The 24,213-nt window shown below is 39.3% G+C and overlaps 1 protein-coding gene across 1 annotated transcript in view; it reads right to left on the bottom strand.

Moving 5' to 3' along the window:
- Positions 1-595: 595 nt before the first annotated feature.
- LCTL (lactase like) overlaps positions 596-24,213 on the bottom strand; it is a 157,628-nt gene continuing 134,010 nt past the window's right edge. The window contains exons 3-14 of the mRNA XM_071813681.1: positions 7,426-7,586; positions 6,496-6,583; positions 6,156-6,265; positions 5,739-5,867; positions 5,263-5,358; positions 4,567-4,621; positions 4,312-4,473; positions 3,681-3,955; positions 3,154-3,280; positions 2,528-2,727; positions 1,950-2,013; positions 596-711 (exon numbers count right to left, since the gene is read on the bottom strand). Coding sequence (XP_071669782.1) covers positions 596-711; positions 1,950-2,013; positions 2,528-2,727; positions 3,154-3,280; positions 3,681-3,955; positions 4,312-4,473; positions 4,567-4,621; positions 5,263-5,358; positions 5,739-5,867; positions 6,156-6,265; positions 6,496-6,583; positions 7,426-7,586 — 1,583 coding nt within the window. The remainder of the gene's footprint in view (positions 712-1,949; positions 2,014-2,527; positions 2,728-3,153; positions 3,281-3,680; positions 3,956-4,311; positions 4,474-4,566; positions 4,622-5,262; positions 5,359-5,738; positions 5,868-6,155; positions 6,266-6,495; positions 6,584-7,425; positions 7,587-24,213) is intronic.

Genomic DNA, 24,213 nt, shown 5'->3' with positions numbered 1-24,213 from the left:
TGAATCATTCCTTATCACTGCAGTTATCTGATTAATCACTTAAATAATTATTTTCCATGCTTAATTAGCAAGGCATATGTTATCCTAACTTTAGATGCGAAATAATAAGTTAATATTTAAGCAGTGCTCTTGGAACATTGAAATCTTTTTCCACTTAAAAATTATGTGTCTACCTTTCTTCAAGTAGCAGTTATGTGCTAATTAAAAGTCTATTGATGAACAGACTGAAATCAGAATTTGCAAGCAGCTTTTAATCACTTGAAATTTCTACTGTCAAGATTTGAATCACTTTAATATTAGCTAGCAATTTTTTCTGGTGAACAAAATGTATAATAGTTTCCAAAATAATAAGCAGCAAAATCTGCTACTTAAAACTAGTAGAAGGTAATGCAGGAAGAAAATGTTCTTTGGGTTTTGATCAAAAAATGTTGGGAATTGAATAGGAAAAAACTCTAAAAGTGCTAGGTGGATTGGTGAAGGAACAGGTCTTTGCAATGGTACCAAAAGAGGCATTTGTGGTCAGCTTTAACTAATACAGTGAAGCAGTTACGTTTTATTTATTATGCAAAATGAAGATATCTGTAAGTATGTGACCTTAATGGTGACTTCGAAGGTGGAATATTAGCAGGACAATACTGGTGAGGATGCAGAGTGTGAGAGCTGTAGGAAGAACAATCTCTGTCAGCATTTCCATGCGAGTGAGCAGGGAGTCTGAAATGTGGAACATGAGTAATAGGTTAGAAACTCAGTCTTCTGGAGTATATTCATTGTTAGCTTAGAGTTATCATAGATTTTTTGAACATTTATGGCTAAAATTATTTTAAATGTTGACATTGGCATAAAGAGCAAACAAAACAAAATTTCAGAAGTCTGAGAGCTGGAGGAAATTCACGAGTTTTCCCTCTTTTTTTTCTCTCTAAGGTAATTTTTTTAAAATATGTCAGTGCTCAAAGGGCTGCAAGAATTGTATTTGCTATGAAGTAGCTTCAATGCGTTAGCAATATTTTACTGTTCCTTTGATTATTTTATTTTTTAATTTTTTTTTTGTTTTTATTTCCCTCACCACAAAGAAAAGGTAGAAAATTGTCAAAAAGAAATCCTTGGGAAGCACTTTAGCCTTTTTATGATTATTTTTCAGCTCTTTGGAGCAGTAAATGGGTTTTGTTTTGTAGAATTTTACTCCATGGGTAAGCCTCCAAGAATTCAGTAAACCCAGTTAATTCCCATGGAACATGGAACTCAGCAGCTGAGGCTGAGCAGGATAAACTTAGGTTGACTGCTTTGATGTTGTCTACCATGTAGAATTTATCTCATCCTTCTTAGAAATTTATCTCATCCTTCTTAGAAGACGTTAAAATACTTATCTTTCTTGAAAGCTTCAGAAATTTGCTGCGGTAGACCATTGTCCTAGTTTTGGAATTGTGAATGGTCCTGGATTATGCTGGGAAGGATTTAAATGGGACAGATGAGCCCAGCACTGTGGAAACCACAGGCAAAATCTCTATTTCTGTGTTCTCCAGCAGCTGCTGCTACTTGTGCTGGTTTTGGTCTTGTTACCAGGATTATAAAAGAGCAGAAATGTGACTTAATGCTATCTTAGGCCAGGGCTTAATTGTTTTGTTGTAGGAAGAAGCCAAACACAGATTTTTGTCTTGTTTTGCTTGATGTTTGAAAGAGCATTTAGCACTTTTATTATTTATAGGGTAAGGGTCATTCCTGGACTTAATTTTAACTAGTAACTCTTACAGTTTGTGTTTACCATTAACATCTAAAGTTGATCAGTTTAGCAACAGTGACTTTAGTTGGAGAGAGTAAATAAAGACATTTGTCTTCAGAGGCTTGTTGTACTTCAAAGCCATTTTGCTTTCAAGGAGAAAATTCCTTTTAGGAAGCTGACAAATCTGAAAGTTACACAATATGCTTTTATAAAACAGAAGAGACACAATTACCTGTAGCCAGGAGCTGGTGTGTGACAGTGCAAGTGTCCATGGCCTCCTTATGCCAATTTTCCACCTGAGAAGGTTGACATGCAGCAGTTCTGTTAGACTGGGACATTGTGTCCCTGAACGTTTGTCCACTACCGCTGACTTGGAACTATTCTGTCAACACATGATTTCCTGCAAGCTTCTTTGTATATTTGTGATTTTTAATTGCAATATATTTCTTATACTTGTTTAATAATTTTTTTTAAGCACATATTTTTCAATAAGGTAGCATGTATGCGTAATTGTCTGCCTAGAAATCTGGCAGAGCATTGGTAACTTACGATTTTGAAGGGGTTTATTTTCACATCAGTAAGTCCACTTAGAGTTTGTGAAATGCTTTAGAAACAGTAATTGAGCGTGTTTCCCCTCTTTCTGTCTCTGGAGGCCGGTGTATTTAACACATCCCCTATTTATGATATCCAAGTGTCAAATTTCATGTACCGCATTCATGCAAGTGGTTTCATGAAATTCAATGTGATATTTGCCCATATATTGAAGAAAAGAAAAAAAGAAAAAATAATCAAATTAGCAATTGACATCACCTCTCTTGGATTTAGGAATCCATTTGCACTGATAATATTTTTGTAATAGTCAACCGATGCTTTTGGGTATCGTGGTTTGTTCTTGTTTTTAAAATCAACATGATAAAATCCAAATCTTTCAGAGAAGCCTTTGTTCCATTCAAATTTATCCAGCAAGGACCAGGCAGTGTAACCTTTGACATTAACACCATCGTTTAGAGCTGTCAACAGAATACAAATTATTCTGTTAAACTTGTTGCCTTTGTCTGCCATCCTTAAAATATGGTTCTGCAGGTGGTTTGTTTTACACCAGTGAGAGATGGGGAGAAGGACAGGAAAGGAATTGAGATTCTTTGGAAGTGTCTTTAGCCTAGATGTACTAGAGCTCTACAAGTATGGTAACTAGGGGCAGTTTCTCCTTTCTAAAAGTAGAAACTGTTGATCTATTCCAGGACTGAATCTCCTGTAGGTTATTGTATTTATTAGCATACGGATGTTTGGCCAGGCTGTCATTTTTGTCAAAAATTATTAGTCTAGCTTGCTGTCCATTTAATCTGTCAATATTTGATGTAAATTACAAAAGTAAAAGCTAATTGTAACGTGAAAAAGCTCAAAAAGCTTGTACATTAAGATGTTTTTAAAGTTACCTTTCAGTATTTCATTAATATACCCTTTCAGATACTCGATCCGCCATTCATCACACAGTTGAGCATGCTGGACCCTTTCAGAAACTCCATTCTCTGTCACATAAATAAGAGGGTTCCCATACTGTGTCTGCAAACAAAGATGTTTAGACCTGTTCATATCAAAAAAATCATCTTGTTTTGACAGAACATGAGATTCTTAGTAAAATACATTAAAAGCGACTTTCTAGATTTAGTTACTTGTAGTAAGAAAAATGTGTAACTAGGAATTTAAGTTAACTATGGTGTGTGGGGTTTTGTTGTTATTTTTGTTTTGTTTTTGTTTTCATTTGTTTGGTTTTTTAAATAATGACCTCTCCACCTCCCTGTACTTAAATTAAGGTGTGTTTTTGGCAAAGAAACTTTCCAGTACAAGAAGACAAATGCAGAGGTGAAACTGTTGCATATCTGAAATGGTACAAGTGCAGGTCCTGAAGGGCTCTGCATGAGACCAGATGTTTTGTTCACTTAAAGTTTTACTCTGTAATCACCTTGATGAAGTTGAGTAATCTTCTGAATCCCCAAGGCACAGAATATAACCATGAAGGTCCTGCAGCTGCCCATTTTGGGTCCACCAGTTCAGCGCTATCCTGGTCACTGTGGTAACTGGACACTTGTAGAAAGGGGAAACTCTTCTGTATCACATAATGAGTAGTAAAATGACCAATTCCCAGGAAATCCGATGTGCCCTTAATATAGGTTTTCTCTTGCACTGAGAAAGTTGGTAATCTCGATGTCCCCAGGCCCTGCTGAGCACTCTTTCTACCTAGCAAAAGAATTACAGGAAACATACTTCTGAGCAGCACAGAAATTGCTTTTCTTTACCTCACCACCTGTAATCACCATTTTCCTGAGCTTAGTGTAGAGGACAGTTTAGTTTGATTGCTTTTTTAAGATGAAATAACATTTCATCTTTTTGGTTTGGAGAAGTAATTTGGGTACAATAAATGGAGAAGACAGTGAATTAAAGTGTTTGGGTTTTTTTTCCAAAGATGGAGATAAATGTCAACTCTCACCTGGGACCTTGTGCTTGGCTAAAAGACACGTTGGTCAGGGCTAATCTGGTGTAATATGCTTGAACTATGTCATTTACTCAAGTTATAGTCGGATACTGGGGCTTACCTACGTAATTCTTCAAAACTTCTGGGTAATCTCCTCTGTAAATTGGATTTGCAAACCATCCCAAATGAAACTGTACGTATCTTTCTGCAGCGTCTCTGTCTGTTTGGCTGTGAGGATCAACAGGTTCACCCCAGCTGCTTGTTAGGGAAATTCCAACCATACCTTAAAACACAAAGTGACAATTCTGCAGTTTATGCATAATCTTTAAGCCCTTAATATAAATAGAAATGTGATTACAGAATGAACCCTTGTTACCTTGCTGCTCACTATGCCACGTGTTATTGTAAGAGTGCCATACCTTTGCATGAGTCTGTAAGTTAAAAAAATAATCACATACATGTTTTCATCTACTATGCCATAGTATAGAAAGCCAGTGAAGATCAAGAGTGGTTTTTTGCACTAAACTGTGTCTGAAAATACCATCTTTCTTTTACGTATATTGTGGAAGCTTTCATTACATGTAAAATGTTAAAAAAGCATTTATGCAAGATTCCTCCTCTAGATTCCCAGAGGTCCCCATGAAGGTAATATGCTGTATGGAGTACGTTGTTCTGTCCAGTGTCTCCAGGCTTGGGATGTCTTTGCCTAATTTATTCAGGCAAGTGGAAGTTTGAGAGCGAGCCTTACTGAGTTCACTTGTAAAATTTCCATTTCAACAGGCCAGGATTTTGCCCCTTGTTTCTAGAGTAACCTGGATATTTTCTTATACAACCAGTTTGAAATGTACTGTAAAAGAGACAAATTATGAGGAAAAAGTTGTTGCAACAGTCACATCAAGCACCGAGTATCTCATGCTACATCTGAATATGCATTGGTGGTTTAAAGTCGGGCTGTAATTTTGGTGTTCTAGTTGGAAATGGCATCATTCCAACACTCCATTTCTGTTTAAAGAGAAAAATCAAAAACCTTCTTCATGCACGCATAATTTTTAAGGCAGGATTTTAATTTTACTTTAATGATGTGGTGCGCTGCTTTGTATGCTCCACATCCACCGAGCTTCAGTCCTGGTGCATGTTCTCCTGTTTCATAACCTTTTTCAGCGACCGCCTGCAAACACACGCAGTTATTGTAATGAATTTGCTGCTGTCCTGTGGATTTAGATTCTGTATTTTCTGCAGAGTCTGTTTCTCAATCTCTACCCTCTCCAGTCCCCTTTTTCCTTCCCCTCAGCTCCCATCAGTTAAAATTGATTTCTGTGCCTCTTTTTTCTCCAGCTGATGATTTTTCAAAACTTCGCTGGAATTTCACATCTCGAAACTCTGCTCTTGTGCAGAATCTGCCCACTGAGATTTTTGGGCACAAAGATTAATGGCAAAAGTCTCTCCCTTTCCCTCCCCAGTTTTTAAACCTGCTTTCCTGTAATGTCAGCATTTGGGGAGCGGAACTGTGTAATGGGAGTGATTGGAAGGAAAGCGTTGGCAACTTACCCACGGATTGCTAAAAGTAATCCAGTGTTTCACACGGTCGCCAAACTTCTCAAAACACAGATTTGCATAATCGTTAAAATAATTTACCATGCTGATATTTTGCCAGCCACCGTACTTTTCTTGGAGAGCCTTTGTAAATAAGAATTTCAAGAATCAATAATGTCATTTAAAGTTCAGTTGCTTATTAACAAAGACTTCTATTTCCATTTCAGTAGCTCAGAAGGAGATTTTTCAAAACTTCAATGTAGATAAACTACAATGTATATAAAATGCAAGTGAATAGAAAATAACTATAATCACACCTAAAACCATGCAGGCATATTTAAATATTTTTCTAAAGTACACATAATCCTTAAACTTAGACATAAATTTCCTACCAGGTGCCTCTATGTTTCAGTAATTTAAATATTGTCTAACCTGTGGAAGATCCCAGTGGTAGAGGCTCACGATAGGGGTAATATTGTTTTCTAGAAGACTATTAATGGTGTCATTGTAGAACTGTATTCCCTTCTCATTCAATTGCTCTGCTGATGAAATGCACAGACAACAGATTAGCTGGATTGTTTTTCAAGTAACTGGAAGAATAGAAATCTAAAAACATTAACCAAGGAGTTTTACATTACAGCAACAGGTGTATGGTAATGCAGACAAAGAGAGATATTTATTTAACAGTGATGTTAAACAACTGTGCTGTACTCACAAGTAAAACTGTTTGTCTACTAGTACTGGTAAGGATCTGGGAAATTGTTATGCTTACCTTTGATGCCAGTGGGCATAATCCGAGGCCACGAGATAGAGAAGAGATAGTGATTGACTTTCAGCTCCTTCAGTAACTGGATGTCAGCCTGAGAAAAGGAAATCTAACTAAAATATCCCAAGTCCAAGCAGAATAACCCTTCAGTTACTCATCTGTCTTACACAGCACTGAATGCAGAAAATCTGTAGGCGAGTTGCACAGGAGAGGGTCCCATCAGTTATTTCCTGCATTTGTTTTGAGAGGGTGGCTCTGTCTGCTCACAGACTTTTAAACTATTTTTTCTTGACTCCCTAAAGAAGTCCTGTAATGTTTTTTCCACCTCAGTGGAATACAACTTTTATCAAACCAGTTGGAATTCTAATATTGGCTTATCACGGTCATTTGAATTCCTCTTTCTGTGTCTGTCTTTTCTCCAGAACTGTAATTCTAAACCCGGTTTTGATAGTTTTAAGCTTGTAAACCTATTGCTAGTAGAGCTGCATTGATTAGTTATTTGTTATCCCTTCAAAAAAATGGAAAATATTCAGACTGAATTTTAAAACTGGTGTTATTATTCTTAAATACACATAGAAAACATTTAAAGCTGCTCAAACACACACAAAAATGATGTTAATTTTATTTGAAGCTCAAATGCTGCCTGTGTTCTAACCAAGCATTTGGATGGCCCCAAAGTTTAGAATATTTCTTTGGACACACAAATCCTGAAAAACTGAGATGTATTTGACAAATACTGTGGTATTATTAATTCTATGAAGTTATTAAGAAGATTTTACCGAACTAATTGAAAATATAATCTCTTGGCTTCCTAAGTTAAATGAGCCTTTAGAATAACTAAAGCTTTTAATTTTTGCTGTTATTTCAAAATAGGAAATCAGTCTCATGAAATGGCTCCAGAATGTTTCTGGAGGGATAGCACCTCTTTAACGATACCTTCACTTTGTAGTAGCCATCGCATGCAGAATCTCCTGTTTCATTTCTAAACACTTTCCCCTTCCTGTGTGTAAAAGCATCCCAGATACTTGGTCCTTTCCCATCCTTGTCCCAGGCCCCTTCGGTCTGATAGGCAGAACTTCCAACACCCCATAAAAAACCTAAAGGGAAAAAGAAGTGAGTTACAACTGCAACGTTTTTCCTGCAAAACTGGTCTTTGTGCTGAATTTTCACATGACAAAGTAATTGATAGACCTTGGCAGACGCGTATCTGGTGTGAAGTGCGTGTGCTTGCGCGTCTACTGAACCAGAGGCCGATGTTTCCCTACGGGAAATTGGATCAGTGCATAAAAAGGAACAGCCTGGAAGTGTGGTGTAGACTAAAGGTATTCTTTCCTGATGCACTGGAAAAGGAATCAAAGTCTTTCATATATTATATATTGTTACTGTTACTTTACAGTGACAAGGTCGTGCGTGGATAGTGTGGCAGAAATGTATTACTGTGAGAAAAACTTAGGTTCCCACATTGTTTCTGCTTGCTAATTTACATGGGGTTTTTTTAGTGATTACAAGTTAGCTGCTATTACATAAAATATATAGAGAAGTGCTGGACTGTTTTCCTAGTATTGTACAAAAGGAAACAATCCATTTTATAAGCCACTTAAAAACTTGAGCGTAAAAACACATCAGTGCCTATATCTTTTTAAGTTTTGGTCGAATGAAATGTGTGAATATATAAATATATGTTGAAGAAAGGACAAAGTTTCATAAAGCTGTGCTGAAGAGTGAATTGGATAATACTGAACAGCTTGAAACAAACCCAACACAATTATTTCACTCACACTGATTTCTTAAGTTAGCTGCCTAATGAAGGACATTTTTAGTTTCTAATTATTTGTTAGTGGTAGATAATTTATGGGAAAGGAGAAGAGTTCTGAGGTGTGATTTGTTATACTATGCATCTTATTCAATCACAGACAGGAAAGGGAGATCTGGATATGAAATATTAATCTATTAACCTCTGACTTCAGTGTTTTAGGTGACAATATGAAGTGTAGGGTTATGTGAATCCTTGTATTTCCAGGGCGAGGTGCAGAAGATGACATTAAGTATGTCTTCTGCAAAAACCTGCATTTTTTTTTCTGCTATTTCTCAGGAAGGCGAAGAAAAACCTTTTGGCAGCTTTCTTGTGCAAACACACAAGTAGATCCAGAGTGTTAAACCCCACAATCAACTGTAGTTCAAAAGTACCAGCTGGAAAAGTGCCGTAATAGAAGGAGCCTGGATTATTCTTTGCCCACTGGAAATCCTCAGCTGTGTTCAGCCGTGTTATCGGCACAAGCACACACCATATTCTCAAAATGTGAGTCTTCATCACTGCAAAGTGTTCTCTGCAGGTTCCCACCTGACAAAATAGAAGAGCGTTGTCAAGTTTTGCCACTCCACAACATAGGCTCAGGGGGATCAAATAGAAAAGCTTATATTTTCTGCTGAATTAGGATTTTCACTGACAGCTAAAAGTGGCGTCTGGGCTAAGTGGAAACGCAGTTAAGCTTCTGGCAGGGTGATGAACATGAGAGAAGAATGAAGTACAAAATTATAAATATTAGAAGCGCTCTCTGCATCTTTTCCATAATGTTCCTTATCTTTAGTATATTCTAAAAGTCTCTTTGTCTGTAGGTGGTTTGTTCTGGGTTTCAAACTATCCCAGAAACTAAAACTCTGCCAACAGGGATTGTGAGTGGAAGCAAGAAATAAAAGTGATTATGCTGCCAGCATCTTGCCACCTGAATATGTAATGGAAACAAACCTTGTGAAAGTTGGAAAGGAAAATTAATACTTGCAATTGTTACTGTTTTAATAATTGTAGCTTTTATCTTGATGATGTCCCTTTTATCCAGTTCCAGCATCAACTTAAAATGCTACTATGTATGCACTGTATTTTTAACTGCTAAAAAAAAAAGGCATTCAACTATTTTAAAAATCACAGGGTTTGCATACTCTATAAGTATTTTTATTTTGAATATAGAAGGTTGCAAATAGATGTGATTTTAATTTAGATATTGACAGTCAAATCTAACTCTTCAATAAGTTAGTTTAAATTTAGCGTTACCTTTTGTATTCTTATTTGCAATGACTGACAATCATGTGAAAAGAAGCAAGGAGAACAGAAAAGGTTTTCTGTGAGGTTTATCACTGGTTTCTGTAGCTGCTTATTATAGTTTTAGACATTTGTAACTACCTGATTCATATCTTGGTTAACTCATTTGGAGCTAGGAGTAACAGTTGAATCCAAATATTTTTTCACTCTTCGGTGTGATAACTGTATTATAAATAATTTCAGCACTTCAAGAATTGCTCAAGGGCAAGAAACACATCTTTAAACAAACACGATTTTCCAAGAAAATAGTCTTAATTTACGCACAGCTCATTGTGGAATATTCTGTCAAGTAATTTCGTTTTCAAATGAATACATACTTTTTGGAACTCTTAATTGCTCTGTTTTTCTGGCAAATACCTTTACAAATACAGCAGAAGAAACAGCTATTCAAATAGTGCAAAAAGGTTCATCAGGTTTAGACTGTTTTCTGGCTTCTACTCTGATTATAGATTGAGTTATACTATTTTTTCCCCATTTCTGGCTTACCTGGTGGTCTTTGCAATGGATGTGTCCCAACGGGGAGATTCCTGTGAACTGCCAGAAATTTACCAGGGCATTCAGAATAAATTTACTTTCATGGAATAATCGCACGGAATGAATCCAACTGTCACAAAAGCTTGGGGGAAACATCTAGTTGAAAACAGCATTATGTTCACTTACAGCCAAAACAAAAAAGAACAATCCTTTTGTATTCACAGTCAATGCTGCAGGAAAAGGTTTAGCTTAACTATACGAATCTTTTAGCAATGAAGTATTTTCCTTGGTAAGCAAAATTAGCTTTTTGAGTGATCTATACATTCATAATTGCACTTGCTCTTGAATACCAGGGTATTAGTAGACACGTTTCTCTTAATGCAAATCTGTGTCCTGGACGGTGTTTGGCACTGGGTGATTTCATGAGACCAAGGGTTTGTTTTTACATGGCGTAACTTTGAATCAGATATTCAGGATGCGGTCTTGAAAAATAATATGGCTTTTCTTTTCTCTTGTTGCTAGAAGGATTCCTTCTGGTGATGTCTTTGTGGAAAAAAACAGCTCTCCCGGTCTTGGAGGTCAGCTGTCCAGCTTGAGCTGCTCGTTCTTCTAGTTCTGTGAGTTATCATTCAGTTCTCCCTCATAGATTATATACATTGAGAAGAGCAAACCCATTGCTAGGGCTTGGAACCTGCTATTCTGTTCCTCTGAAGCTATACAGTGTGTAAGCAAATTTCTATTTATTTATTTAGCGACTTGGTTTTGGGTTTTGTTTTTAGAGCAGTACTGGTGCCCTCTCGTGGTCAATGTCACGAAAGAGCATTAACAAAAAATGCTGCCAGGTAGTGTGAAATCAGTAACCACACTGTAGTTCATATACTGCCTCTGATTTCAGAAGTCAAAAAGTGTCTTACAGCTACAGAGGGAACACCGTCAGGAGCTCCCTGTTCGTCCTTGTGGGTCTCTCGGTGCTCTTGCTTGACTCATCAGGATGGACTGTTTGCAAGCACGGAGGAGGAGATCCTTGAAAATCACCCAGCTTGTGCACTTTGTGATTTATGGTGCACGTAGAGTGGTATTGTATACATAGGTCAGGTGCTGCAGATGAGTTTTGTGCTTAAGGCACATTTTTAAGTACCTGCTGTACATTTGGCATGCTTTTCTCCAGCAGCATACAAGGATCGCTGCGGTGCTGAGTGATGCTACAGTAGTTGTGATGATTAAAGGTGTGCGTTAATCATTCCTTGTTAAATCGCAATTGCACCTAAAACCACAGCAAAACCACGGGCTTTGACATGCCAGGAGAGAGACTGTGACTCCCTCTTTGCAGGTGAGAAGCTGAGGCCCAGGGAGGTTGGACAGAAATGGGCCAGGGGGTTTGTATCCAGTGGGGAACCCCACTCAGATCTCCGTCTCTCTGCCCAGTGCCCTGTGTACCAACCAGTCTGCTGCTTCAGGGACTGGCTCGTGTGTCACTAAAGCCACTTGGTGAATTGTCACCCACTTAGATGGTGAGGAGTAAGCCCTTGGTGTGCACAAAAACTGCATTTAACACGGGCTGCTAGAAACACAATGCTGTTCCACTCTAAGTTGTGCTTACAGGGGTTTTCTTCTCTTAACACAATCTTTTCCTGTGATGTTGTTTCCCTGTTTCCTGTATAAAAGCTCAACTCGACCAAAAAAATTTAAAAAAAATCATGAGATATTTACATTGCTACAGCTTGGTCATTTTTTCCTCTTGTTTCATCTTGGAAAAGTTTTATAAGTGGCAGTTTCTAAAATGTGCCAGAAGCACATCAAGGCTATAAAATCTTTTATTTTGTTTTATTGGTAAAAAAGAATGTTAAAAAAATGTACTCAGTGGAGCCCATCCAAAATTGCCCAATGACTCCAGTAAAATAACCTGGAAAGTAGGTTATGTGACTGGCGCAGCGCACTGGGGGGAAAGTCAGGGGAAAGTCACAATTGACTCTCCACTTAAGGCTTATCCGCTGTTTTGCTTGTCTGCAGCCTGGAGTGGATCTTTATCCATGAACGATGTAGGTATTTCAGTGTTGTCTTGCTGCAGAACTGCTCTGTGACCACATCACAGAGACTCTGGTACAAACCCTCTGTCTTAAAGGAATTGATGCTTATCCTCCCACTTGATTTTCTATCTAGGCTATGCTTCATGTTGCAAAACCTCTTATCTCCAGATAGACAATCAAAAATAGAGTCATCCCTAACAGCAGATACTGCCAAACTGGTAGTTATTTGATTTTTGCTTTTAACCCTTATGTTTTGTCTAGGCTGATGAAACTGTAGAAGCTTCCTAATTCCCTGGCAGCTGTTCAAATGAGACCAAATCATCCTCACTCAATTCTAACTTCTCTCTCCAGCTTCCTGATTCTTCATTCTTCCAAGCTGCCCTCCCGTTCCAACTCCAAGTTGGCCTTTTCTGTCTCAGAAAGAAAAATCTTATTATACAGTGACCAGAAAACCATGTAATTTTTCCAGTGTGTGGTCTACTGCAACTACCCTGAGATACTGGAGATTTTTCAAAATCAAAACAAAACCCACTTACAATTGTTCTTGGAACAAGAACACTTGTATAACTGTACTCATATTTTTCTGTGTTACAAAATGACTTTCATTGCATTATGTTAGCTGTTTTTGGAAACTTTGTCTAATGCTCAAATGTACTGATGGCCTGGCCTCGCTTTTTAGAGAAAAAGAGAAAATTGGAAGTAATTGAAATGAGGATGCCTTGTTGTACAATCAGTCAGGCTGCTTTGACTTGAAGCAGTTGGGGGAATATAATGGAGATGATGTTCGGAAGTGTTTCTTATGACTAAGTGAATTCTGAAGGCAGAAAGGAGTGTTTGGAAAAGCAGGAGATGCATTTTATTGCCTATGAAAAGAGACCAATGACACTGAAGACACTGCTCTAACAAACCTGGTTTTGAACTTGCATATATACACCGAGGTTGCCCGGTAACTTCAGAATAGAAACTGCCAACTTTTCCATGCTTAGAGCCGTTTTTATTTCTTACATAAATGCTTTTAGCCAGACTGATGTGATCATATTTGCACAGCTCTGCCCTTGACCCAATAAACTCTGCTGGACCTGACCTTGTGATTTTCCTCTTCCGCAGCTCTTTATGCCACCACCGACCTGCTCTGCTGACAAACCTGCTGTCGCTTGGGCTACCAGGAGGCTCCTGGTGTCCTGGGAGATCTGCGAGCAGCTTCTGAGGATGGTCTTTGTCTGAAGACAAAGACACCTCCAGATGTTTGGAAGATCTTGTGTTTGAAGTGGGATCCCTGAGATGAGATTAAAACAGGTAAATCTGAAACTTACACCATGTTTATTTAGCAGTGCCTACACTATTATGAAAGCTACTGCTATCATATTTTATGGCCATTGGGCACACAGAATAGCTGTTATCACTAACTGCTGTTTTTTCTGGGGTAATTTTTGGAAAAATTATGATATTTGAGAATCCACCATTGCTGTTTCGCAGATTGTAAGGATTGGTGAGGATAGGGTAAATCTGCAGAATCTATTCTAGTTGTACTAATAACTCAGACATTAAAGGTCTCATTTTTAAGTAAGCTCCCAAATTGTACGTTCTTAAAAGTGCTTCTTGGTGCATGTAGAGAGGTGCAGAAACTTCCCACTTTTGTGGAATGCTGTTCTCTTAAATGGTCAAAACTCATGAGACTTTGCACTGATTCAGTCAAAGGTGTATATTAGGTTTTTGAACGCACAAGCTCAGTGGATGGTTGAAAATCCAAACCATGATATATATTAAATGACACATATTTTAGATACTCTTGGGTGCAATGAAGAAGGTCACAGAAGTTTACTTCTCCAAATCAATTTTAATTTATCTTTTCCTGCTGACAGCTTCATGCTAAGAGTTGGCCTCCATGTGATGTGAACGCTGAGACGCTGCTGCAGGCTACTGCTGATTGGAATTTACTTGTGTTCGTCCAATTGCATGCTCTGCCATCATCTGTTTGCAATCACAAAGAGGAAACTTCTGAAGCTTGAGAATGAGAGAAAACGAAGTGTCTTGACAACTACAAAACACCGAGAAAGCTTCTGGAGGTTTTCCCATCACTGTTTGTGAGTATGAACAAAAAGACACAACTATATTTTGTTTCCACGTTGGTCTTTACACCGCACCCAGAACAAGAATTTGTATAACAAGTAGGAATACTGCTAGTTAACGAAGATCCCCAAGAACTGTAAATTTATAATGAACAAGAATTAATGAATTGTTTTGGAAGGCATTGAATTCATTCATTATTGAATTAGTTGAATTAGCTCATTAGTAAAATCATACAATTGTTCTCTCTATGGATACTCAGCTTATGAAACTTTCCAGTTCAGTGCTCTGGTTGTCCAATTTAACCACCAGTTTTCCAACATACCCCTTGGACATTTCATCTTTACTGCTACCCTCGAAGGGATGACGTTTGGCCTTTTCACACGGATCAGGGAGACACAACTGGCAAGGAAGGGGACAGATAAACCACCTTGATAACTAAAGACACTGAGACCACGTTTGCTTCTGTTCAGGTGAAGAGGTTTCTTTCCATCTGGCCAGTACAAGTGGAGAAGTGCAGCAAAGGGATATAAAAGGTACTTAGCAGCTTCAGGATAGCTGTCAATGGGACTGGAGTGTCAAGTCTGTCAGGGAAAGGATGACTTTCCTTACAGGAGCACAACCTGAGAGCTGCTTTCCAATCTGCCAGGTTCCTTGTTTCCTGGGGAAACTGTCAGTCTTCATGGGGAAAGTGAGAAGGCAAACTGGAATAGTCTCAATTCGTGTACAGCTGGGGTGAACTATAGTGACCACTGTGTGATGCCATTGCCTGGTACTTGTATTTTCTGTATTCAAACAAACAAAAACCTACACAAAAAAAAGCAATGGCTTTTACTTTTGCTTTTTCAGGGATAAATTTCAGAGATGAGGCCTTAGTAGTTCTCATTAGTGACTTTTACTCCAGTAGAATACCTAGTGATGCCAATGGAGATTTAATGTATTAAGTGAAATATCCGCCGCAATCCTTCGTTGTATCACAGCCCCCTTGTTGTTTTGGGGACAGATCGAAAGCTAGGTCGTTAGAAAGTGTAGCTAATTACAGCATGGCTTGGATGAGGTTCTAAGAGCCTTTGTCACTTTTCATGTGCAGGATTAAAATTTCAGGCACAAAATGGTTTTGATCCAGTGCGGGTTGTAGCAGTGCCAGTGTGCCAGGTAACTGCATCCTAGGATAGCGATGGTGGTATTTTTAAAGATGCTGCTAAATGATACTTGAGATCATCTTTCTTTTTGCTACAACAAAAAAAAAAGAATCTTACAGTCATCGTTGAAGTACTTGATTTTCAAATAGTCCAAGCTTATTTAACACATTTTAAAAAAGAAGAGCTACATTCTTTACAATGAATCCTCCAGTTATGCCAAAAATACAAATTCCAAAATATATTTGTAATAATAATAATGCTGAAGCCTCCAGACATGCAAAATCTCGGTCTTGTGGATATAAACTGTAAGCATCACAGGTTTTTCTTTCAGCTGTCAGATTCTCTCCTCTGAAGAAAGTATCGTTGAGGGACAGTTTGAGATCAGCAATATGGAACAGAAGAATAGAAAGAGATCCTGATGGCTGCCAGAACAGTAAGTCTGTTTCCTTTTTGTAAATATTTCTAACATAAGCATTTTTCTTTAAGACTATAATGTCAAACAATTGGTATGACATAGGGAATCATAAACTGATTTCTCTGAGAGATTGTGCAGGTGGGATTGCAGGATTGCATAAACCTGAAAATTGTATTTCTCAACTGGGTTTCACACTGATGGAAGAACTCAAGGTAATGTTTTTTTCCACAGAGACAATGTCTCAAAATAAGAGTTACTTCATTTGTAGCTTAGATCCAAATCAAAACGGTAGATGTAAATTGTCTTGTTTGTGAGAAGAATGATTATGTAGTTTCTGAATTAAAGTTTATTTGAAACTTTGCTGATGGTTGATTAGCAGCTGAAAAAGAACTTTTTTGACTGTTGTGTTCAAACAAAAATCCTACAAACATAAAGTTGTGTCAGTTTGTTTGCAAGCATTTATGGCTACTTTTTTGGTTATGGGTTTATAATCACATGGAATCATAGAATCACAGAATAGTTTGGGTTGAAGGGACCTTGACAGCTCATCCAGTCCCACCCCTGCCATGGTTGCTCATGCACGTGTACTTCTAAACAAGGATATGGAAACAGAGGTAGGGAGTAATTTCTTTTTTCTTTTAAATTGCATATTTCAATGGGAATTTTCCAAAATCAAGGGAGCTAGGAACGATTTAATTCTAGCCTTACTGTGCTACATCACGTGGCTCCTTGCTTGTTGTTTGCCCAGGGCTCTTAGAAGGTGCTTTAAACCACAGAAAGCAAGGTCTGCAAATGCTATGGATGGCCCTGAAAGGAAACAGATGGTTTCTCCAACAGGACTCACGGCAGTGGAAGTTTTGGAGCTCTGTCTCAGAGAAATGGAGTTTTGTTACCATCAGTTTGCTCAAAACAAGAATATATTATATGCTATATTGCATTTAGATGATCTCATACTAATCAAAAGAATATTGTGGGACCTCTGGTTCTGATTAAGCACTTGAGCCGAAGGGACCTCACTACCATCCTACCTCCTTGGCAGGGGTTTTGTCATGAGACATTTGTTATGTTTTTGAAGCAAATATTTCTGTGATAAGTGTTATATTAAAACCCACAAGGATATGAATAATCCTGTTTTCACTGAAGAGTTTAAACTTCATGCTATAAATAAAACCAAGGCCACACATTGACTCAAAAAGGTAAAAAAAGAAATACTGAATAGCTCTGTTCATCCTGCTCGCTAAATGGGGTGAGGCCATGGGGAAAAAGATCTTTTAATTGTATCACGCAGGAGAAGTGAATTAGGATTGTACAAGGCAACCTCAATTCATGGTGTTTCCAGCTCTTGAGTACTTGACTTTTCAACCTTAACATAGGTGGGTGGAGAGGTGGTTATTTTTTTTTGTTTTGTTTGTCGTCATGCATCTGAATTCCACTTGAAAATACTTGGTGTTTTAAAATTTATTCTGCTAGTACATTCCATCTACTTAGTCTCAATTGCTGGTTTTCAAACTGAGATAGGAATGAGAAATTCTCCCCTAAAAGGATTATTTTACTCATTGTGAAGTGAGGCTCTTAGCTGCCACCTTCATTTCTTTCTGCTCACAAAACTCCAGGCATTAGAGGACAATCAGCGAGTCTCCTCAAATGAATAGGCGCCCCAAGGAAAACTGAAAAGCCTCCAAAATAATTGTATTGCAGTGACATCAGCGCTCAGATATTTTCATCTTGGCTATTCCGACAACATTCAGTCAATAACAGGCAGCGGAGCCAGTACATGCTGACTCTTTATTGCTTCCCACTGGGAATACGTCTCTTTGCAAGAGACCTGTGGAAAGCATTGGTCCAAAAACTAAACAACTTTGTTCCATATTGAAGGACTTTCCTCTCTCATCAGGAAGTTCTCTGAGTGCTGGGCAGCAGCCTTTATGGATCTGAGAGACTTTTTAGGTATTGTGTGGCCGACTACCACCTGAAAACCACTCCTGACATTGGTACTGACCCATTCTGAGAAGATGCAAAAATAGTTCATAGAATCCCAGAATAATTTTGGTGGGAAGAGACCCCTGAGACGGAGTCCAACCATCTGTTGAACTCAGTTTCCCGGTGTGGGATATCATGATGATCATGCTGATCTCCACTTCTGAGTGTCCCAAGGGCTAGAGGTTAAAATGACCTTTAGCAGCTGGTAATTCTCTAAGGTTTTTCATTTCTTTGACACCACCTAAAGGAATTCTAGCACTATAATCCGAACTTTACCTATCAGAAGTGGGTGCACCGGGCAGGATAAGAACTTGGTTTGTGTTTTCTTAGCGTGACAGAGGTGTGATAGGAACAGAGGATTACATGTATGTTCCCAAACGCGGATGCTTTCACTCTTCTCTCCTGGGTTGTGTCTTCTGGGGAGAAAGTACTTTTCCCCAACCTTCCCCCATCTCCTTGCCAATGTCTTTCTGTGTTGAAATAATATTTGGAATCTGAGATTGTGCCTTCTGAAGTGTCTTCCATCTTGCTGTCCTCCTAAGAGAACTTTAACCTTTTTTTGAATCATCGTGTTCAGCTACATATAATTTCAAATCCATAAAAACCCAAATCCCCTTGTATTTATGTACATGGCAGCAAAATGTACCTTTAAGGAGAAAACATTGCTTCACTGTGACTATCTGAATTTATTGGCTATTAGCAGTCTTATAGTGTGTGGCTCACATTTTAGAACTCCGATTTCAGGCTTAATGTGGTCAGGAAATATAAAAATACATTTATTTATGTCATCTACTAAAAATCTCAGCCTATGTTACTGCTAGCCTAACCAAATCTGTGTTTATGTTGGAGATGAATGATCGGTTTGTAGCTGCCTGTGTTTCTAGCCAGGCTGAATGGAATGATTCTGCAGCAAACGGTGTGCATTTGTTTTTAAAAAACTTCTTTTTATTTACTCCATGTGGCAGCTATTTCCTTCCTCCCAGAACCCGCTGCCCTGTTCTCCAGGGCACTGCAGCTGTCTGACTCCTATCAAGCTGCATACGTGGAGAGATGTGATTTACTGAATTGTTATAGGTCATCAAAATTCAGGCAAATATTTAATTCCTACTGATACCTGTTCCCTGTTGCAAACTTGGATGGGATTTGCTTTGCCAAGTCTTTGGAGCCTGCACATCAACAGCTACTTTGGCTGATATTTGCACAAGCTTTGCTTGTTATTAATCTTTAGGAAAATATCTTTAATTTCTCCTCAGACATTTGATAACCAGAAGTTCACATGGGATGTGAGATCCCGTCTATCCCTTCGGCAACAGCTGGTAACTGAAGCTGCCAGAACAGCTGCCGAAGGAGAAGCAGTATCAGACTTAAGACATTTTCCTAAAAGATAACACAGGCTTTTTAGGGTGCGACATTCAGTGGTCCTCAACAGCCACAATGTGTCAGCGAAATGATCCCCTGGAAGGTGTTTTCCACCTTGAAGACCAATGGGCCTCATTGCTCTTTGTTCTCAAGCACCATGTATTATTTTGCTGCCCTATCCAGTTCAGTCTGTATTAATTTCTGTCCCGATGGCAAGCTGCTTCCTCCAACATTTTACCTACCTGACGTGCGCTGAGCCGTATGTAACCAAACTGACAAGAAGCTGCTTCTGCCACAAAGCAGGAAAAGGCGTCTCCACCCCTGTTGTGTTCCACCAGCTTTCCCGAGCACTCCAGCAATTAATATGAGGACTCTTAGACTAAATTAACTTAACATTCATTACCGGTCATGCCTGGCAGGTTCACGTGCTAAGAAGGTGCTGTTTGTCATCAGAGATTCTTCCAAAGAAAAAAAAGGCTTGGAAACAGATGAACTTTGCACTTTCAGGTTGTACTCTAAATTGAAAGATGAGAAGAAAAATGATGCAGTGAATATAAATAAAACTAGAGAAGGACAGTGGGAAAGGACTTGGAGGACCTCTGGGAAGCCTCTTGGAAAGAAAATTAGGGGTTTTGAGTCTTTTATCTAATATCAGATCAAACGTTGTAGGAAGAAAAAAAAAAAGTCATATTGTATAAAAAACTGACTTGCAATCTTTTTATAAACTGCAGGTGCCTAAAACTCTCCAATGGAGAGGGCCACATCCCTGTAGCAAATTGTAGCCTTTTCACAATCAGCTTTTCTGTTGTGGTGCCATTTCACAGATTCTTCAGAAGTAGCCCCAGCCTCCAGCTGATGCTGTGACCACAGGCTGGGAAGAACTGTCCTGCACGGTAAAGAACACAAATGCTTTTCTGCAACAGGCACAAAGAACTCTTGTATCATTTTTCCATTTCCCTTGATAAACACTTTGCAGGAGGACATTTCTCTGTTGATCTAAAGTGACATATTTGAGTAAACCGTGTCAGATGGACCGCAGCAGCCGCCCTTCTGTTACCTCCTTTCACTTGAGCTCTATTTTTGTTGTCGACACACTCGCACTGTTCGTGGGGTGAAATAATCCACGCAGCGATCTCAGCTGACCTTTACGTGTAGTCAGCAACAGGTCTGGCTCCCCTGAGCCATGAGCGCAGAGGTTTTTGGATGCAATTTCCTGGAACAGGTACAGCTGAGACGCTTTCATTGCTGGGACCAGCTCTGCAGTGGGCAAATCCTCTTGGCGTCAGCACACTTAACCTTTTTGTTCAGCAAATTTCCCATCCTGTGTAGGTGGACAACGAATACTAATATGATGCAAATGATTTCCTCTTAAATGTGAAGGCTCTCTGATTAAAAACACACTGTCCAGGAACTGTATTCCCATTAGAATGCCATTTTTGCCTTTGACTTTAGTGATTGCAGGATCAAATGCTTAGTTTCAAGTAAGTTGTGAATAGCACTTTTTTTTCCCCTCTGAAACGAAGGGTGAGTTAATGACTCAGTAAAGGAGGTGGAAAGAATACAGAGCAAAAAAAAGCCAGGAGGACCTGGGGAAAGAATTCAGAGAAGGAAAAAAATAGTGTTAAATGTCTTGCTTGAGAGTCCCCAAGGTTGTCAAAAAATCAGAAGCTGAGGTTGGTGGAAGGGATCATGGGACTTCTTTTGGTATAAACAGGAGGAGAGTGATGAAAAGCTAAATTACTGTGTCTAGGAGAATGCTGGAACTTCCATGATGTCTTGGGCTTGATATGCTCTGAAATGCAGTCTTGACCATGTAGCTCCTGTCCTACCTACTGAGGAATTTATACCTTGGCATTAGTCACCCAGTGAGAAAATAAGGGTTTATATATCTTTCTTTGGGTTCCCATAACTTATCTACATTTCTTCTCCCTTCATATATAAAGTCTCTTAAGACACCATTAATAGGTGCTACAGAACTGATGTCCATGTACAGAGCTGGGTAGTTCTTTCATAAGTCTATTTTTAATTCATATTAGCACTGGTTTAGTTAAAAAAAATAATATCAGACCTCTGCTCATGCTGTAGTTTTGGTATACTGTTCTCCTAGTTTGTTTTTACTGAAAGAAAGAGATTGTAGAATTATGGGAGAGCACTGCTCCTCCTCTTAAGTATCCTATATTTCTAATTAGGATTTCTCGTAAGTGCCATGTCCCAGCAAATAAGCCTATCGCTCTAGTGGGACTGGAGTGGAACTCCAGTTTGCTGTAGGAATTCAGCCACCTCTGGGGTAGAACATCCCATTGTTTCCACAGTATGCATCAAGATCAGCAGCCAAGCCTTGTACATCTCAGCTCCTCGTGCCAGCCCCTAAAAGCGTACAGTGGGAAAAAAAAAAAAAAAGGGGGTAGGTCTTGTTTATGGGTGTGCTTGAAAGAAAAGCAGCCAGCAGTGATGCCCACCCAGCAATTCCATGTAGAGAAACGTGACAGTGCTGGAACACGAGGCTTTAACACCAACAGAAAGGGAGGGTCTGTTGTTCATAATGGGCTGTCTCTGGAGTATCCACTTTATGAAAATTCTTTGAGTTCTGTAAGGATTTCTGTATCACTTAGCTGTAAAGTAGACTGGGTCTCCTGGGCTCCTGTGCCTTGTCCTGCCACAGCAACCTCAGCTAACAGCACTGGTTTGGGAAAGGAGCCATAAAGAGAAAAAAGAACAGGCTCCTTTTGTAGCTAATAACTTCCTTTCATTGGTAATTAAGCTGCCTGCTACTTATAAATGTCAATAAAGGTCAAAATATTTAGAAGCAGAATCATTTTAGCGGCTTCCCATTTCTCATTGCATAAGCTGCCTGCTCAGACCACACACGCGCACATTTGAAGATGGTTAAGATTTCAGAGACCTCATCTTCCCACCAAACCATTATATAAATCGGCCCAGAAGGGGACAGGGCAGCTTTAGTCAACAGGAGGGAGGATGTGAACTGAGTTTGCCGGGTGAGCATTCCTCCCATTTTGGAACAGCCCCGCAGGCGCTGGGGCTGCAGCAGATGGGGGGGCTGGCCAGATGGTGCGCTCATTTACTCGGTAATTCAGGGAAAGGGGCTTGTATCGCATCCATGTGCAAAATGACTCAAGGAAAAAACGCCTGGTAACAGATTAAATGACAATTGCAGCTTGGAAATGAGAATGAGTAGAATTCCTGGTATTTCTATCAGAGAAAAATACAGACGGTTCTCTTGATTTTGTTTGCAGTCCCTGAGTTAATATGTATGGGTACTTATTTCACTGCATGAATTTGCTGATTTTGTGAGCAGATTCTTTCTGCTGAAATTAATCAGTTTACATGGGGGAAAGTGAGGGGACATTTGGCTTTGAAGAGTACGGAGAACATACTCCCAGAGGGATCTTTGATCTTTTTATGGCGTTTTGTTTTTTGAAGTATACGTGTCGTGCAGGGACTTGGCATTTTGGGAATTAGAGCAATAGAGACTAGATTTTTACATTGCACTCTGAGAATATGGCCTCGTTTTAATGCTTTCCCAAAACATCTTCAAGGAGCTCAGAGTCTAATTTACCATTCCGTGAGTCTGCTGGAATGGCTTGGTGACAGAGTTGTCGTCACAGTCCCTAGGAAGAAGTCAGCTTGATGACTGATCTCTCATTTCTTTTAGAAGAAAACAAGAGCTCTCAAGTCCTCTTCCATATTTCAGTACAGTGGCCAAGGACTCCATAAGGATTTTCCTTTGCCTCCCACTGGCCATATAAAGGGTGAGTGTCAGGAGGATGGAGCCAGGCTCTTCTCGGTGACAACCAACGATAGGACAAGGGGTAATGAGTACAAACTGGAACACAAAAGCTTCCACTTAAATTTGAGAATAAACAACTTCTCAGTGAGAGTGACAGAACACTGGAACAGGCTGCCCAGGGAGGTTGTAGAGTCTCCTACTCTGGAGGCATTCAAGACCTGCGTGGATGCCTTCGTGTGTAACCTCATCTGGGTGTTCCTGCTCTGGCAGGGGGATTGGACCGGATGAGCTTTCGAGATCCCTTCCAATCCCTGACATTCTGGGATTCTGTGGCCAGTGGGAGGACCATGCAAAGGTGCTGTGTTGAATCTGGAGGTGGAGATGACGTGACCAGAGTGTGTCAGGTAGAGCTGGGAACAGGAAACCAATGATCCTCTGGTCGGTCCTTCCTGCCAAAATAAATGTGGGATATTGTTGAGGGCACAGCTTGCACCCATCTCAAGTTTATTCTGGGTGGCAATACCATGACCTTAAAATTGTCTGCAAGGGATGATGTCCCGTTGGCACGTCCATCCTGCCTGGGAGCTTCACGTTCGACCCACCCACCCCAGCCAGGCACAGCTGTAATTAGAAGCAGAGATTCCACACAGCCTTGTGTGTAAATAACATCATCAGCCAAGCTCAATCTCTGTTTTCTTGGGGCACACATGCTTACTGGCTGCACTGAGTCATCTGTGTTATTGGTTAACAAATAAAGCGTTGCTGGCTTTACATACAAATGTGCTTATGCCATAAAACCAGCAAACTGGGGAAACACGAGGCGCTCATGCTCTATGTGAATCTTGCTTCCTTGTTTGCTCTCTGTGTCAGTCACACAAGTTTTCTGCAAAGATTTTAAGGAAATGGCTGTGAAGAGCAACATTACGTATCCAAGCACTAGTTTTCAAGAGTCAAAAATACTCTCCGAAGTCATGGGATTGTCTTAAAGACCATGAGCTTAAAATGGATAAGTACACTTTCCAAATTTGTCATTCACCTTGTGTTTTTGAGCCATTAGACTCTTTTTACCTAATTTCTTTCAAACTTTTATTCTGTAACTGTGAGAAGCTTATTAATAAACCTGAAAACAGCACTCTGAAAATCAATTGATGACTTCAGAAAATGCTCATTTGCTAATAATAACATATAATTCTGCCAGAAGAGCAATATAACTGTTTGACCATCATGCCAGAAAAATAATATCTATTTCGATATTAAAGACAGAAACATTAATTAAATAGTATTTTGAGACTTATATGTACACTTCATGTATGATTCACACAGCTTTTCCACAGCAGGTCTAGAGCTCAAGATCTCATAGAGTGTCAAGAGAGTCCTCCAAAATTATCTTTTCTTGAGCAGTCTCCCAGCCCTTT

This window comes from Patagioenas fasciata, chromosome 12 (genome assembly GCF_037038585.1).
Source record: "Patagioenas fasciata isolate bPatFas1 chromosome 12, bPatFas1.hap1, whole genome shotgun sequence".
NCBI classification, from domain to species: Eukaryota; Metazoa; Chordata; class Aves; order Columbiformes; family Columbidae; genus Patagioenas; species Patagioenas fasciata.
This window is presented reverse-complemented; position numbering and strand designations above follow the sequence as displayed.